Genomic DNA, 17454 nt, shown 5'->3' on the forward strand with positions numbered 1-17454 from the left:
CCTCCGGCCAGTACCGAAGCAAGGTGAAGTCAGAGCCAACCATTCCGTAGTTCTCCTGGATGAATCGACGCACTTGGTAGGGGGCAAGAGAGGGTCTTGTGCCAAGGACCAGAACGACCAAAGCGGTTGCGACCAAAGCATCTTCTTCAAGCTGGAGCTCCTCCGTACGGGCGACTGTACGGGTAACAAGGGGGATGCGCCTGGTTGGGTGACCCGGCGGAAGCTCCGGAGGGAAGGGCGGAGGAGACGAGCGGCCTTCCGAGCGACCTGCCGGCGAGAGTCGCCGGCTCGCCGGCGAAGTGGAGCGTTCCGTGGGCGACGCTGCGCAGATCGACGGAGGACCGGAGTAGTCGCGACCAGTAGAGGCAGATCCCAACGAAGCAGTTGAAGCGAAAGCCGCGGAGCGATCCACGCCCCGATAGTTGGAGGCCACCGCCGCATCCACATGAGGATTTGCCCGTCGTACAGGCCGACCACGACCCCGCAGCGGCGCACAACGAGGCCGTTTGTAGTTCTTGGCGACGTGTCCGATCTTCTCACAACGGAGACAGCGTGAGGGATTGACGCATTGGGAAGCGACATGGTCGAACGCTAGGCAGTTGAAGCATCTCCCCACTAGATCTGCGGGGACCGGCCGGCGAACGCGAGGGGGAGGAGGGGGGCGCACCCGGTGAGCGTCCTCCCGAAGGCGACGCCGATTGACGACCCGGCGAAAACCATCCTCATCGACCAAGGGGGGCGAAGACGACCGGGGCGGCGCCCGTCCCGAGCGACGCGCATCAGCCATGGGGCCATCCAGATTGCGCGTGGGAGAGGCGGATCTGCGCCTTCCAACGACCGCAGCACCTTTCCCCATAGGGGAAGTGCACGGAGGAAGCCAGTGAAGCTCCTCTACATCATCTTCATCCTCGTCCGAATCTGAGGGGATGCTGAAGCAGATCCCCTTCGGGGACTCCTCGACCGGGCGTGAGGGACCAGCCCCGGGGGAGGGTGAGAATGGGGCCGCATCAGGGTTGAGCTGTCGGCGAGGTTCCGGGGTGGATCTGGATCCAGAGCGGCCGCCACGCGGAGCAGGAGGGGGTGGTGGAGGGGGAGGAGATGGACTACCCATGGAGTCGCTCTTTTTTTGGCTCCACTTCCGCAGCTCGAACGCCTTGAAGTTGAAGGCCCAACCTCCTCCAACTTCTGTTATACTCATTTGGACCAGTGCCATGATACCAGCCCATAAACATTGGAAGCTTTCAGAGGCAGGACCTGTGTCATGTGATCCACTCGTGAAGGATTGTTAAAGCACAGACCGGGAACCTGCAGGCAGGGCTGATCAGTTTTGTTTATGCGGCAGGTGAATGGTTTTATTCCCAAATAATTGTGTTTCATGCTTGGCCTTTTTGACTCGCTTCTTGTCATATCATTATGCTTCTTTTGGCATTTGTCTGCCTCTTTTTCTGGGGCTGCAGCTACGGCCTGGCAGGGAATCTTTTTTGCATGAACCCCATCCTTGAAGGTTCACACTGCAATGCTGGGGGCCCTCCAGATTAGATCAGATCCTGGCTTGGCTCAAATAGGATGGAGAATGCAATCTGTTTTAGTTGTGTATACACAGGCCTTGCTCTCAGCTCTTTCTGAGTTCAGCAGAATGTTGATGGAACTATATACCCCGTGGGTAAAATCAAAGTGCAAAAAGGAAAAGCTATAAGATTCATTCAGGAAAGTGGTTGACGATCTTTCTCCAGGGCGTAACTGGAGTACGATATGGAGAATAACATAGGAAATTTGTTGGTCCAAAAAAGAACAGTGCTGAACGTCATGTACGGCCGGGCAAAATCGACCGTTGAGCTGAGCTTTGGAAAAAGGTGGGAGTGTGACTGAACGTTGAACCAGCCTTGTTCTCATACAGAGAACATGGATTTTAAGACCACGGTAGAGAGTAGAGACTAAAGAGGCGTACAAGAACTCGTGTAATTCACTAGGCGCGTGGAGTAGGCCTGGCTGCACGAACATCTCAGGACGACAGCACCTCACATCACGTGTTCTGCCGCCCCGAAGCTGCTGCTCCTTATGACCTGCATCAGTCCAGTCCATGCTGCTATACCCGTACGTAGCCGTCCTCCCGAGTCCACCACACCCGCTCACGTTCACACCCGCGGACCGGTTTCCCCACGGAACCGAGACGGAGATCGAGCGGCTCGTGCCCCTGCTCGTGGCCCAGCACTCCACTGTGCGCACGCTGGCAGCACGAACAGGCCCCGGCCGGCACACAGCCGCGCGTGCAGCACGCAGCAGAGACGCGTCCGCAGCCGAGCACGAGGGCGGGGACAAGCGCGCGCGGCACGATGCGCGCGGGGCACATGCCGCGGCAGTCAGCCCCGCACGCCCCCGCGCTCCCTCTACCTTTGGGCTAGGCTAGATTCTCCTCCGGCTGCGGCTACCCATGCCGCGAGACCGCCGAGGTCAACTCTCGCAGGCTGTTCTCTTCTCCCGCGCTGTCGTCAGTGAGATGCGAGCAGTAACAGTTAAAAACAACGCACACGAGCGAGCAGGACTCGTGTGCTTTTGCGTGCATTGGGGTGCGCCGTGCTCGTTGTACGAGCACGGTGAAACCACGAGACGGGGGGAGATGTCTGTCGCTCGCTCGAAGCCCTCCTCTCGGTCACCGCGCACCGCCGTGATTTGTGCGCCTTGGGTGCTGCCTTAGCGGCCCTAAATTAACAAATGCGACGAGGACATGTCCGTCTCCCTCCATCGCCAAAGTCAGAGCTCGTGCCCTTCCAAGACACCGGACGTTTTCTATTTCTACCGCGCGCTTTACCGGCAGTGGGAAGGTGAAACACGATCGAAGAGCTAGTAAAAAAGGCCGCGACTCTTTTTTTTTTTGAACTCTTGCCGCGGTGAACGGGGACAAACCGGGCGCCGGGGTCAAATGCGGCCATGGTGGCGACAGATATCGTTCTCGTCTCGGTCTCAGGGGAGGAGCATGGGCGCAACGGGATTGGGCTGGGAGACCAAGGCTGGCTGCCGGGCAGCAGCTGATCGAGACTCGAGAGGCGATGGAGGAGTCAGAACGCTTGACCCGATCGCTCTGCGCCTGGGCGGATACTTTTCGCCGTGCGCGAGCGCGACTCGCCGATGCTGTGCGTGTTGGACGCCGACTGGCGAGTGGCCCTAGTCCCCAGGATGGAAGGAAAATCCGGGTGCGGCGGTCTGCCAATTTGGAGCACGTCGCCCCGTCGGCGCCTCAGCGGTGTGCGCTCGCTCGTGTCTGCATGCACGGCACGGCGCTTACCGGGTTTGCTTGCTGCTGCCGCAGGGGGACATTGCCTGCGCGGAACGCCACACGCGTAACGGGCTCGCTTGCCCACGTGTTCACCGGGACGGCTTTTCGAACGACGGATGGACATGGACTTGAGCAGCATGACGCATGTGTGCTGCACGACACTAATCTACTGCTTCGTTGTAAAAGGAGCAAAATGACGAGAGACTAGCGAGAGGGGGAAGCGATCGCTTTATTAAGGGAAAAAAAATGAAGGAGGAGAAGAAGAAGAAACAAGAAGAGACGGACAATTCGGCCCAACTATATCCGTCGCTCTGCATGGCTACAGCCCATAATGTGGCCCAAAACAACAGAACGTCGCTCTGGGCCAATCCTCCTTGTACCATTGACCCACTGGGGCAGTTTGGTCCGATTTGTTCCTTTTGCCGGGGCGCAAGCAATGCATGGGCTCGGCCTCAAATGTTCATTTTGCCGGGGCGACGATGTAAAAAAGTTATCTTCTGCAACTAAGCAGCTTGCAAATGGGGCCGCGTTTCCTGATTAAGCTCTGTCGAAATAGAGCCTGACACCATGCTCCGTCATCAGACCGATCTCCCAAACTTTGTACCTGTTCTTGTGGCCACTTTCTATGACAGCATGTCCAAAAAGCATCCTTAATGTTTGGTCCCTGAACTTTGCCGAAAGCCTGCCTGCTGCGGGTGCATATATGACAGCATGGACCTAAAGCATCATCGATGGACGCTGTTACCTGCACTATGCTTGAGCTTGGCAGACGATGTCTACTCTTTACATCTGAACAGTGCATCACCTGTTCATAGTGGTAAAGGTGGCGTCCAATATGGGATGCGGGAGCTTTTTTTTTTTTAAAAAAAAGGATGCAGGCACCAGGCCATGCCTAATCATAATTTACTACCGGAACTGGGTTTATCATTACACAGCTCGGCACACAGCCTCTATGGATTAAGATTTGCTAAGCAGCCGGCCGCCATTGGTTCTCCTAACAACAACCATCCATCATGAGCAGGAAACGCCTCTCCCCTGTCCTGATGACTAAGCGTGCGGGCATGGAGACAGCAGAACAGCGGTGGGCAAGTGCTGTATACGCTCGTGCTCCGCCATCATTATACCCAAATCCCCATTGTTCAGTGCTCGGGGCAGCAAAGTGAGCCTCCCCATTTTTTCTTTTCACTTGATGTTAGTGGGCGGCCTCCGAATTCCGAGACAGACGACAAATGTTTAATGCAGAAACAAATCAGCGATCATAGCGCTTTTTCCTCGGAATGATCTGCCACTTTATGCTGATTGCTTTGCCTCTAACAGCGGGTTTTCAGATACGTGCCCGATCAATCTGAATTGTTCTCTGACGAAAGTTGAGAGAGACTCATCTGAATTCCGAATATGGGCATGAGTGTTCAATCGCCAAGACTCCAGGCGGCCTAGCCTAGATGACTCCCGGTCTCCACCACTCCGGAGTCCGGAGACGCAAATGCAGAAAAGAAAAAGGGCAGCCACCACCACCACCACCATGCCGGCATGCCGTGCTTCCTTTCTCGTCATCCTATGCTAGGCGCACGCGGCGCCGCGCGGCCACTCCGTCCCTCCGGCGAAAGAGAAAGGGAGAGCCGGCAGCAAGGGTAACTTTCTAGAGACCTCTAGAGAGTAGAGACGGGGGGAAGCGTGAACGCCGCGTGATTTCTGGTCCCAGGCTGCACTTTGGATTGGAGCTCAAGGCCCCGGACATGGAAGCCAGCGAGTACGGCGTCGACGTCCCGGCCGCGTGCATCCCTCCGAGCTTTGCCTTTTGTTTCCCCACAAGCTAAAGCAATGCAGTTGGCTCAGCAAAGACTGGTGCTATTTTTTTTTGTTCTCTTTTTTCCCTTTTCTTTTTCCAAAAGAATACCGATCCTTTTTTTTGCTCTGTACTATACACCGAGCTGAAGAAGGTGCACGGAACCACGGGTGGAAGTAGAAACTAGAAACTGCTTCAGTCCTAAGGTTTTCAGACTCCCCCGATGTCAAACACGCATTATTCTCGTTCTGCCCGCCCCTGGTTCGTGCAGCCGGTGCAGCAGGTTTCAGGCCAGTGCACGCAGTCTAAATCCGAGAAAGATTAACAGAACATATTCCTTCGCTAAAAGAGGAGGAAAAAGGCGAGGAAATCGTGTAACGTATATGCAGCGCAGAGACGAACACACTGGCAAAGGAGGGCGTGATTGTGACCATCACTCGCGTTGGAAAATCGTTGTTGGTTTCGCAAGGGGCATATATTCTCCCACAGCTAGAAACAAAGCGATCTCCCCGCAGCTCGTTAACTTCGCTTTCGTCCGCGAGGTGGCGAGCTGGTCACACCTAATCAGGAATCCTCCACCCCCCCCCCCCCCCCCACCCCCCCTCCCCTGTGTGCAGGTTCAACAAGTTGTTGCAGAATACACCCTACACCTGTCCGGCTTGGTCTGGAACAATTTTCAGTACGACAATTATGCCGTGCAATCCTCTGGTTGCGTTGAAAAATGCAGATAGAAATATAGAATAACTAGGCGTATAGCCCATGTATTTACGCGGCTAGTATTGAAAATTCAAAAAATTTGCATGTCGTTGTATCCTTATTTAAAGATTATACTATTTTTTTACCATACATCATCCTGTTCATTATCATAAATTATGTCTTATTGTTGATTAAAACAATTCAACTATGATCTACCTATAATAACAATTTGATTTGTTGAGCTTTAATAATATTATGCAGATAATTATTCTTATTTTTATTTTATTTTGATTGATTGTTGTTAGCTTTAGTTTTTATTAACAGTATATATTTGTAACTGATACATAGCTAAATGGTATTTTATATTTATTTTTTTTATAATAACATTGGTGGGTGATTTTTAATTAGGCATAGGGGTATTTTAGGCAAATTTTTATCGTAATGGCAGTGATGGGTAATTTTTATTTTTCTATTTTTCTTCAATTAACGTGGGAATTTCTAGGCTTTAAAAACGAACGTGGAGGCTCCGTTTGCTGGCCAAATAATAAGATAATAGATTATATCTTATTGTTGATTAAAACAATTCAACTATGATCCACCTATAATAATAATTTGATTTTTTGAGCTTTAATAATATTATGTAGATAATTATTCTTATTTTTATTTTATTTTGATTGATTGTTGTTAACTTTAATTTTTATTAATAGTATATATTTGTAACTGATACATAGCTAAATGATATTTTATATTTAATTTTTCATAATGACATTGGTGGGTAATTTTTAATTAGGCACATGGATATTTTAGGCTATTTTTTATCGTAATGGCAGTTGTGGGTAATTTTTATTTTTCTATTTTCTCCGATTAATATGAGAATTTCTAAACCTTGAGAGCGAACGTGGAGATTCCGTTTGTTGGCCAAATAATAAGATAAAGATGGCCTTGTTTTTTTTTGTACTGGAAGCTGCAAAGCAAAAGCTGCACCCATGTGTGAATCTAATCTATCTTTCCCTTTGTAGGAGTAGGAGAATATGTATGTATCAACACGGTTGCACTGCTGCTTTGTTAGGCCAATTTTTAGTGTCAGGGATGTTCGTGCTGGTGCGCCTCAAAGCGTGGTGATGATTCTCCAGTCCAATTTCCAGCACTCAATGCCGCAACCTGTCTTGTCTCTTCTCTTCTAAAGTTCTAAACGCTAGCTCTGGCCAGTCCGCCTATATGGCAAAGAAAGAGCAGGAAATTTTGTGCTCCCAAGGCTGAGCCAACTATGGACGGATGGGCAGTAGTATCTGTTAACGGCTACAGCACATTAGTTTAGTCCGGTGATTGGCGGAGGGGGCTGGTTCCTGCTTGGCATGCGTCTCTGAATGCGAAATCGCATTATTATTATATGGGTTCGCCTTTCACAATGACTAACACATGTACTCCCTCCGTTCTAAATTATAAGACATTCCAATAATCTTGGAGTGTCAATTTTTTTTATATTTGATCAAATTTATAAAATAGAATAATGATATTTATATTATATAAACTAAGTATTATTAGATTCTTTATTAGTTATATTTTCATAGTACATCAATTTGATATTATAAATCTTTATATTTCTCTCTATAATCTTGGTCAAACTTGAAATTGCTTTGACTCTCCAAAATTCTTGGGATGTCTTATAATTTAGAATGGAGGAAATATGTATATTTTAACTGTTGCTGCTTAACTGTAACCTTGAACTGGTCCTGATCCGTTGGGAATTTTGGGTAGAGACTCAGCTGTCCGAAGCTCTGGATTGTACTATATGCTTTGCATGCTCATCATCAGAAGCTGATGAATGTATCCATCAACGATGCCATTAATACTCTGGTAGGGAAATTATAATGGGAAATGAACAACCAGTATTTGTCAGCGCTCCAACGGTTCGAACGGTAGTAGCGCTCCAATTTCTAGAAGAGGTAGCACAGTGAAGTCGTTCTCAACAGCTGGTGCCCCAGCCGACGCGAGCAAGTGAATATGCTCGCTGGTCGCCACCCGGGCTACCAACCCGACGCCCAACTCCTTCCGTTCGCGCTCCGCCGCTGGATCGGATCTGCCGCCAACCGCCGCCGTAGCTTCTCTCAGTCGCGGTCGAGGGGGTGCCGTGCAGGGCAACGGCTGGTCATCAGTCGCCCACAGGCAACAGCCCACGTCGAGATGCTGCACGGCTAACGCCCACCGCGGCCCATGACCAAACCGCTCTTTAGCTCGCAGCCTCGCACACGCAGCTCTCAACCGCCTCCATCTGGGGCTGCCCGGACGACGGGGCTCCACTTGCCGCGGTCGCGTGGGGGCGCGTACGTGATCACTGCCCCCGCCTCATGTCATGGGCGGCCTCCCGCGCGAGTCGTGAGCGCGGCTGTTGCGAAGTATAAACTGCGGCAGGCAGAGAGGGACGGGGACGGACGCGCACAGCGAAACGATCGAGGCAACACTGTTGCGGCCGGCCGGCCGCGGCGGCGTGTGCCATCGGCCAGCGCGGCTCCAGCCGCCGCGGGGTTCGCCCTGCGCGCTGTGGGCTGGGCGCCGGTGCAAGGCTCGCGTTCGCTGTAGCTGTCCGTGTTGCTCTGCTGCGGCAGAGCTGTAGCGGTATGGAGCGGACAGTTGTAAAGCGTCGCGTTTTGCAGCTCGCACCCTGCGTCCCCGCCTCGCCAAACTTGTGGAGGGAAACGCCGTGCTTTCCACTACTCCCTCAGTCCAGAATATAAGCATTTCTACTAACTATGTACTAGATTCATTGCATCTTCTATGTACCTGGACAAGTACTTGTCTAGATACATTAGAGATGCTATGAACCTGGACATCTAGAAACATAGCTAGGAATGCTTATATTCTGGGACGGAGGGAGTACTAGTCCAATGTATGGCTGTATGCAAGCACACAAGAAAATGTTATATCTACTGAGGTTTAGGTTTTAAGCTCTATTTTTTCAAAAAAAAACCAAGGATTGTGCAAAACATTTTTGTAGCTGAGTGGTGGTAGACTCCTAGTACAGCCGAAGTCGAGACCCACATGTCGCTTGTTCGCTGACTGAATTGTTCAGTTTCACAGGTACATCTTTCCAAAAGAAAGTACAAAACCTACTGGTTTGTAAGAAAACTAAAGCCTTGTTTAGATGCATAAAATTTTGAGTGTAAAGTATTGTAACACTTTCGTTTGTATTAGGTAATTATTGTCCTGTCATGGGTTAACTAGGCTCAAAAAATTCATCTCGTAAATTATAGACAAACTGTGTAATTAGTTATTTTATTTAGCCACATTTAATATTTCATACATGCGTTAAAAAATTCGATGTGATGAAGAATCTTATAAAATTTTGGAATTTTGAAGGAAACTAAACAAGACCTGAGCTGTCCGGCTGTCCCCAACGTCTCTGATCTTGCCCCCTAAACAAAAAAAAACATCCGTACTGTTGCCTTGGACTCAAAGCAATGTCAAGGACATACCGTCAAGGAAATGGAAACTCAGCGGGGTAGAGCGCAAAACAGAAACCTGAAACCTCCTCCGCCGGCTCTCCCATATATTCCCCCCGGTCTCGCTTCCAATTCCCCGCTCCAAGCAGGCAGAAGCAGCAGCGCACGTCGCCTCCCACTGCCCCCACACCTCTTTCTTTACCCAGTTTCCCCCAACCAAAACCCGGTCTTCACCTGCCAAACCAAACCCCCCACGAAGGCAGCGGCGGCAGCGCGGCCAATGGCAATTATCGAGGCGGACGCGGTGGCGGCGGCGGCGAGGGCGGTTTCTGTTTCGGAGACGGCGCCCATGTCCCCGGCCGCCGAGGCTGCGGCGGGCCCGGCGCGGCCGCGTGGCGGGTGGCTGAAGAAGCTCATCCCGCGGGACTACCTGCCCCGGAGCCGGCGGTGGAGGCTGGCCGCCCCGTCCGCCGGCGGCGCGTCCAGGCTGGCGTCGTCGCTGTCGCGCTCGCTGCGGTGGAAGCGCCTCCCGGGGCTCTCGTCCCTCAGCCTGCGCAGCGGCTCGGCGTCGGCGGTGGTCGACGCGGTCGCGTTCCGCGTCATGTACGTCGTGGAGGCCGTCGTGCTGGGCCTCGCGCTCTCGTGCTTCTTCCTCTGCTGCGGGTGCCACCTCTGAGCTGTCTGTGTTCTCCCCCTTTCACCGCTACTTGGCCGGCGTGTAACAAAAACGCCATCTTTTCCCTTCCTCTTCAGTTCTTCTATCGTTGATTTTGCTGTAAATTATCTCCCTACAAAAATGAAAATTCGCAATGTCCATCGGCCGTTGATTAGTTTAATTTTTCGTGTTGTTGGATGCTGTGATTCAAGAAATTGCGTCCTAGGAGACTGGACCCAATGAGTTCTTGGCCTTGGTTGGTTCACACTTTGAATTTTTAGTGCAAAAAGAATCTCGTATGCATACAGCGCTAAATAAAATTTATTTGCAAAAATTTTTTTAGAGATGAGTATAATTTTTCGCGACGAATCTAATGACGGTAATTAATTAATAATTGGCTACAGTTATGCTACAGTAACCATTCTCTAATTACGTGATCAAAGACCTAATTAGATTCTTCAGGATCACTAGCGCAGAGTTGTGAAGTTGGTTTTGAAAATAATTTTATTTAATACCATAATTAGCTGTCAAAGTTTACTAGTACTCCCTAACGTGAGTAATCAAACAGGACCTTTCTGCATAATATTGCTGTCGTTGTCTCCTTGCAAAAAAAAGAAAATGGGAATATGGGATTGCTATTATTTCTTTCATTCCCAACACTCTGATTTTTCTCCCGCTTCCACTTCGCATCCTCCTCTTAAAAAAATCGAGGAAGCTTTGGAAAATTGGTAGCTTGAGTTGAGAGCACCTCTGGAGGGGATCATGGAGGAGGAGCGGAAGCTGGATGCAGCGGCCCTTGGTTTCCCAGGGCCGGCGCGCTCGGGGGTCACGCGTGTCGGGTGGATCGGCATCGGCGTCATGGGCGGCGCCATGGCTAAGCACCTCCTCGCGGCTGGGTTCGCAGTCACTGTGTACGCTCGCGCGCCGGCCAAGGCGGAGAGCCTTGTCGCCGCTGGCGCGAGCCTCGCGGACTCGCCGGCGGCCGTGGCTGCTGCATCCGATGTGGTGTTCACTATGGTCGGAAACCCCGGCGACGTCCGCGCGGTGGTTCTGGACCCCACCACCGGCGCCCTCGCCGGCCTCCGCCCTGGCGGCGTTCTGGTGGACTGCACGAGCTCCTCCCCTTCCCTCGCGCGCGAGATCGCCGCAGCCGCAAGCGCGGCAGGCTGCTACGCCGTCGACGCGCCAGTCTCGGGGGGCGACGTCGGCGCCCGCGACGGGACGCTGGCCATCTTCGCCGGCGGCGACGAGGCCGTGGTCGCCTGGCTCGCCCCGCTCTTCGCCCACCTCGGCACAGCGACCCACATGGGCGCGCCCGGCAGCGGCCAGAGCAGCAAGATCGCCAACCAGATCGCGGTGGCCGGCGCGGTGGTGGGCCTGGGCGAGTCCGTGGCCTTCGCCAACGCCGCGGGGCTCGACGCGCCGCTGTTCCTCGACGCAGTGTCCAAGGGCGCGGCGGGCTCGCGCGTCATGGACATCTTCGGCGACCGCGTGCTGCGCCGCGAGTTCGGGTACGGGGGCAGCGTGCGGTACATCGTCAAGGATCTCGGCATGGCGCTGGAGGTCGGGGACGGTCAGGAGGAGGCGAACGTGCTGCCCGGAGCCGCGCTGTACCGCCAGATGTTCACCGCTATGGTGGCCAATGGCGACGGCGACCTGAGCTTGCAGGGACTGATCACCGTCGTTGAGCGCCTGAACGGCATTGGCAAGTAAGGCAGGCTGCAGGCAAGATGTTCGCCGGAATGCCACACTGGATTTGAAAACCTCTATATTTTTTTCTGAATAAAATTTGGGGCCATGGGTTTAAGGAGCTTGTATCAACTGTTCATAGACTATGTCAGTGACTCGGTATGTATTAAGCTTGACTTGCTGATTTGGGGTTGCCAATTTGTCATTTCGCTCCTGCTTGTTGATACCAGACATCCAACGTGTCAAATAGACCACCACAGCAAGTCAGCAACTACCTCAACTGAAAACCTCTGCACTGTTAACTCAAAAAAAAAAAAACTGCACTGGACTAGTTTGCAAGGACTGTAAACACCAAGGGGCTTCTTGCTGAACCTTATAAGATATTTGAAGTGTCACACAGATATTTGCACCGTCGAGGATAACATATACACCCGGCCGTTTCTGCATAGTGTCATCTTGTCCGTTTCTCCTTCCCTCTCAAAAATCTTCAGCACAGGGCTAGCAGGAGAGGTCAGAGGAGCAGCTGAGCAAGAATGGCAGCACCGGGGTCACTAGGACTTCTCCATGCCCCGTCCTTCACCGCTGCCAAGTGCCAGCCGGTTGCGAACCGAGCTGGTGCGCGGCGAGCACCACGACCACTGCTCGCCGTGCGCGCTTCGGCTGCTGACGCCGCCAACAAGGACGCCGTCCTCAGGGCCTTCCGCGAGAACAGGGCTCTCAAGGTTTATCCTTCTATGCGTCTCCTTCACCTTATCAATCTTTTGATGTCAACGTTTACGTTCCATTTGGAACACGAGTTTCAACTTTTTTCCAATAAAATATTTGTGAAATGCGTGCGTTCCAAACATGACATTAGGATGGAAGCAAGTTTCACATGTTACTTTCAGTGCATTAGAAATCTGTAGATGTACTGCCGTCTTCAGAGTGGACAGTTGAAGCATATGGCCACCGAAATTTATATGGTTGGATGGGTTTTCCTTACTGAATGCTGATAGCCACCGTCTTATGCAGATCATCTCTGGGCTACAAAACTTCGACAGGAGCAGTGTTGCATCTGTTGTCACAGCTGCAGATAAGGTGTTGATGATGCATCTATCTTTCAATGTTTATTATTTTGTTCTTGCAGATTTCTTTGAGACTGAATAATGTGAAAAAAGAGGATTAGAAGGTCTGATTCCTTGTAAAGACAATATGAAAGTATTATTAAAACATGAAAGCAATCGTGAATTTGTTCATGCTGTCTTGTCTATTGGTGTCTTCTAGAGCTATGAATAAGCTAAGATCATGTCGCTGATGATTTTTTTTAACAAAAAAAAAGTCAAATTACACGGCAGGTCACTGTCCTAGATTCGATGTTCCAGATCGAGCACTTCATCCAGTATGTTAATTAATATATCTACGGAGAAGTCATTATGAAAACAAGTTAGCTGTATCATCAACTTCCTCTCTTCAAATACAGTCAACATCTATGTGTAACAGGAAGCAATCTAAACTAGCTATAATTTTCCAAGACATGTGTACTTTGTTAAGAAAAACAAGTAAACAACTTATGTCATTTAAAATGTTCTTAGTGATGTCAACCTTCTCAAGGAAATGTAGGAATTGCACTATAATTTGGCAGGAGTCTGTGGAAAGGGCCTTTATTGTTTTGTAGTTTCAAAACAAAATTTGTTTATGTCAAGGACCTCAGCGCCCAAGACAGCAGGACCTCGAATCGCTCCTGGAAGTCGACGACGGACGCCGTGCGCTTGCACGCCATCAGTTCTCCTAGCGGATTAGATCGCAGGGGCGGACCGAAGCGGAGGTTGAGCAGCTCGGTGAAGCGGCGCCATGGCGGCGTGCCCTCGTCGCGCTGGACTTGCATGTACCACAGCTGGGCACCGCCTTCTAGATTGTACGACGCCATCCACACTTTCTCCTCCTCGGCGATCCGTTGTTGATGGAAGAAGGACTCGCATCTGTTGATGAATGCGAGAGGATCGGCCTTGCCGTCGAACTTGGGGAAGTCCATCTTCTGGAACCGGGGTGGGCGATCGTTGTGGTGCTCACCGGTGACCAGCGCGCGGGGACCTGACGACGACGTATCGGTGCGCTCCTGTTGGAGCCCATCAACCTTGGATTGCAGCGACTCCACGTTCGTGGCGAGCTGCTTGATCATGGCAGCAAGCTCCGCCAAGGTAGGTTCGGCCATGGAGTTGATGGATGGGAAAGGCGGCAGTGGCGCGGTGGGGTTTGGCGGCGGCGGCGCGGTAGGGTTTGGCGGTGGTGTGGTGGACGAGGAACGCCTGGAAGCTGATACCAGGTTGTCAAGGACCTCAGCGCCCAAGACAGCAGGACCTCGACTACGTAGTTCGTAGTCTCGGCGGGTAGGAGCGCTAGGGTTTTTGCCTAACTGCTCAATGGTGAAGGAGATGAGATTAAGAGTAGAGAGAGGGAGATAGGAGATAGGTGTTCATTGCCTGATCCAAAGAGTGCCGATTACATGAATTATATAGGCCCGTGACCTGCTAACAAAAGGAAACAAACTCCTTAATTCTAGCAATCCTTGCATGTCGATCTGCATGCCTGCATGCCTAAATCCAAGCCTAGCCACTCGGCGCTGGCGGTGGCTGCTCCTGGACGCGCGGACGACGTCGGTACTGGATGCCCCACATGACAGTTTACTTATCATACTTTGGATCAGGAAACATATATTATACTCAACTTTTAGTATATGAAAAGTGTGACACATGCTATTATATTCATGATCATTTCATATTTTGGACTGAAAGGTTACTCATCAGTCATAATAACAAATTTGATGTAACTTTGTTACATCATGGCTGCAGGGAGGTGCCACCCATGTTGACATAGCATGTGATGAGGACCTAGTAAAGCTTACTCTGGACCTTACCACCCTTCCGGTAAGCTATCCTTTCACAGGGTGATTGGAATTTGTCAATGTAATTTCCATTAAGGTTGTACTGCAGAGTTCGTTATGCTTAGTGCATTCTGGATATTGCGTACTGCAGATTTGCGTCTCATCTGTAGATCCTTCAGCGTTCCATTCTGCAGTACAAGCTGGAGCTAAAATGGTCAGGCTTTAAACTTGGGATGAGCCCTACACACAAATAAAATATATAAAAGAAATACATTTTTAAAAAATATTTTCCTCAGTAAAAACCTTCTTTCTTTTGCAGGTTGAGATTGGAAACTATGATTCCTTTTACGAGATGGGCATCGAGTTCTCTTCTGAGCAGGTATTCACTGACCTTCCTATTCAGAGCTGCTAAATTTGCTAATCGTGCATCTCTTACTGCAACATAATCCACAAGTGGAGTATCAAAAGAAACTCACACGTGTAATTGATTTCAGATACTGAAGCTGACAAGGGAAACCAGGAAGATGCTTCCGGACATCACCTTATCTGTAACAGTTCCTCACACACTGAGCCTGCCAGATCAGGTATATGTTCATCAACAATCACTACATTTAAACACGAAGTCTTCTGATATGAAAATAACTTGCACATGCTTTCAACTGGCTAATTTCGATGCATATTTGCAGATGAGACTTGCAGAGCTACTCGAAGAGGAAGGCGCTGATATCATCCAAACTGAAGGTGGAAAATGTTCTAGCCCTACAAAGCCTGGAGTGCTGGGATTAATTGAAAAGGTATGGCAAACCTGGACTAAAAAGTGAGCATATTATATCAAGCTGTTTCTCCATTGTACCGGATTTACGAAATTGAGTTACAATTGGCAGGCAACACCAACACTGGCCGCAGCGTACTCCATCTCCAGGGCTGTCAGCATTCCAGTGATGTGCTCGTCAGGGTTAAGCTCGGTGACAGCACCAATGGCAGTAACTGCAGGAGCTGCTGGAGTGGTATGCACTAATGTATACCTGAAGTTTTTCTCATTTGGGAAAAACCAGCGATGTGACTTTGACAGTAGCTGATCGTTGTTCTTCTGATTGCAGGGAGTCGGTTCTGCTGTTAACAAACTCAACGACGTTGTGGCGATGATCGCTGAGGTGAGAAGCATCGCACAAGCAATGGGTCTGGATTCAAGAAACGTGTCTGATAACTTGAGAACAGTTCACTAGTGGCTAGGAGTCAAGCTTTTGCCTTCTCTTGTCGAACTTGAACAGTCAATAAGAAAGCAGAGGATGCAGCCGCTCTGCATTTTCTCTCTGCTGCCTTTTGCCGTGGCTGTGGGTGAAGCACCATGGTAGAAGTGGTGCCTTGATTAATAGAAGTTGTAAGACCTCAGTCCATGTGTCGCTGGATCGCTGCAAGTAGTCTTTTTAAACCCGCAAAAAACTTCAGGTAGGTGCTGGCTTTGTTGGGGACATCGTTTGTGCAATGAAAATGAGCTCGTGCTCTTGCAAATTTGACTCTATTTAATGTTCCGTGGAGGAAATTTGTCTTAGAGGCATCTAAATTAGTACTTTAGAATGCTTCAAACTGCTTCCTCTTATCCTAGCAAGCTTCAGGTTATAGGGGTTGCCGCTCCTTGGCCTGTTGCTGTTGGACTCGCAACAAGCTTCAGGTTATAGGGGTGCGATTCGACTCTACGAGGAACACGAGGATGGTACTTTGAAACAAAATTCGAGTTCTGCGCGTTGCGTTGGGAACCATAGTCTAATTCCTGCCGGTGCCGGGGGCCGGGCCACATGATACCGGCGGCGACGAAGAGGACTGGCGCGCCGACTCGTCGCGACTCGCGAGGGAACGGGTTTCCTCCCGCGTTTACCGCAGAATCCTTCCCACCGCCGGGAATCGCCAGTGCACAGGCGTTCTGGGGTTCGATTCCCGGAGTCGCTTGATGCCGGGGTTACTGCTATTGTTGTTTTTCATAACCACAGTAGCATCAAGGACTCCGTGGCCCAATGGATAAGGCGCTGGTATGGAGTCGATAATTCTTCTCCAAAATTATCAACTTCCTACTCCTCTGAGCCCGTATTGCAGCTCTGCTCATTATTGGAGTCACCAACTCATAGGCCCCGTTTAGATATTAGAGTTAGAGTTAGTTTTTTTAAGCTCATCTAATCCAAAAATATCCAAACGGGGTGAATTAGAGTGGATTAGATGCATAAAATTCACCCTAAAAAATTATCTCCTCTAAGGAGTGCTTATCTATCTATTATATTAATAAAGAAGTGTTAAAAGAAGTCACCACGTTCGCCGAGAGGGCTTAGAAATTCCCATGTTAATCTAAAAAGGAGAAGGATTTTGACCATTGGATTTTATGAAGATCTAACGGTCTACAATAATCATCAATGAATTTGTACCAAATACAATTATAGTAATTAAATTCAGAAATAAAATATGGAAGATAAATAGATCGGTTGATATAAAGAGTTGTATCTAGATACAACTCTATAATTAATTCTATAATAGAATTAGAAGTTTTGTTAGGAAACGAGTATACTTTTTCATAGAAGGTAAGTCGTGCCTTCCTCTCAAAGGAGAAATATATTACGTAGGAAGGGGAAATAAAAAAAAATCTGGTATGCAGTCACTACTAGCAGATTGATATGTTATTGCAGCCTTTCTGTATCATATCGCTTCTTGAAGCTTCAGCCTCATCTGGTAACCACGCATCGCACGGCTATGTGAGGGACAAGACAAATAATTGCTAAGGAGTAAGAACGTCACATGTCCTGAGTGCTTGGTATTCCACCAGAAACAAAAACAATCTCAAAACGACGCAAACTCCGAGATTATAAAGGCTTAGAATGAACAACGCTAAGTAACGGCTTGAATGCTCAAATAAGGGAGTGATAAAATAAGCCACCACATTAAAGACGTCAATTAAAAAAGAGAAAAATTTACACTGTTGGATTTCACAAAGATGTAATAGTCTAGACTAACTCAAGAGTCTGTATCAAACATAATTAATAAATGGCTTATTTTGGAATAAGAAAATTA

The 17454-nt window shown here is 49.7% G+C and overlaps 2 protein-coding genes across 2 annotated transcripts; both read left to right on the top strand.

Moving 5' to 3' along the window:
- The first annotated feature begins 9280 nt into the window (after positions 1-9280).
- LOC120697831 lies at positions 9281-10032 on the top strand. Its single transcript, XM_039981184.1, has one exon. The coding sequence runs from the start codon at positions 9477-9479 to the stop codon at positions 9870-9872; it is 396 nt and encodes a 131-aa protein (XP_039837118.1). The 5' UTR covers positions 9281-9476; the 3' UTR covers positions 9873-10032.
- A 506-nt stretch (positions 10033-10538) lies between these two features.
- LOC120700638 lies at positions 10539-15922 on the top strand. Its single transcript, XM_039984886.1, has 10 exons — positions 10539-11562; positions 12069-12262; positions 12552-12617; positions 14369-14443; positions 14552-14614; positions 14720-14779; positions 14895-14984; positions 15087-15194; positions 15285-15407; positions 15501-15922. The coding sequence occupies exons 1-10, from the start codon at positions 10614-10616 to the stop codon at positions 15624-15626; spliced, it is 1854 nt and encodes a 617-aa protein (XP_039840820.1). The 5' UTR covers positions 10539-10613; the 3' UTR covers positions 15627-15922.
- The last annotated feature ends 1532 nt before the right edge of the window (positions 15923-17454 follow it).

Source organism: Panicum virgatum, chromosome 3K (assembly GCF_016808335.1).
Source record: "Panicum virgatum strain AP13 chromosome 3K, P.virgatum_v5, whole genome shotgun sequence".
Taxonomy (NCBI): domain Eukaryota; kingdom Viridiplantae; phylum Streptophyta; class Magnoliopsida; order Poales; family Poaceae; genus Panicum; species Panicum virgatum.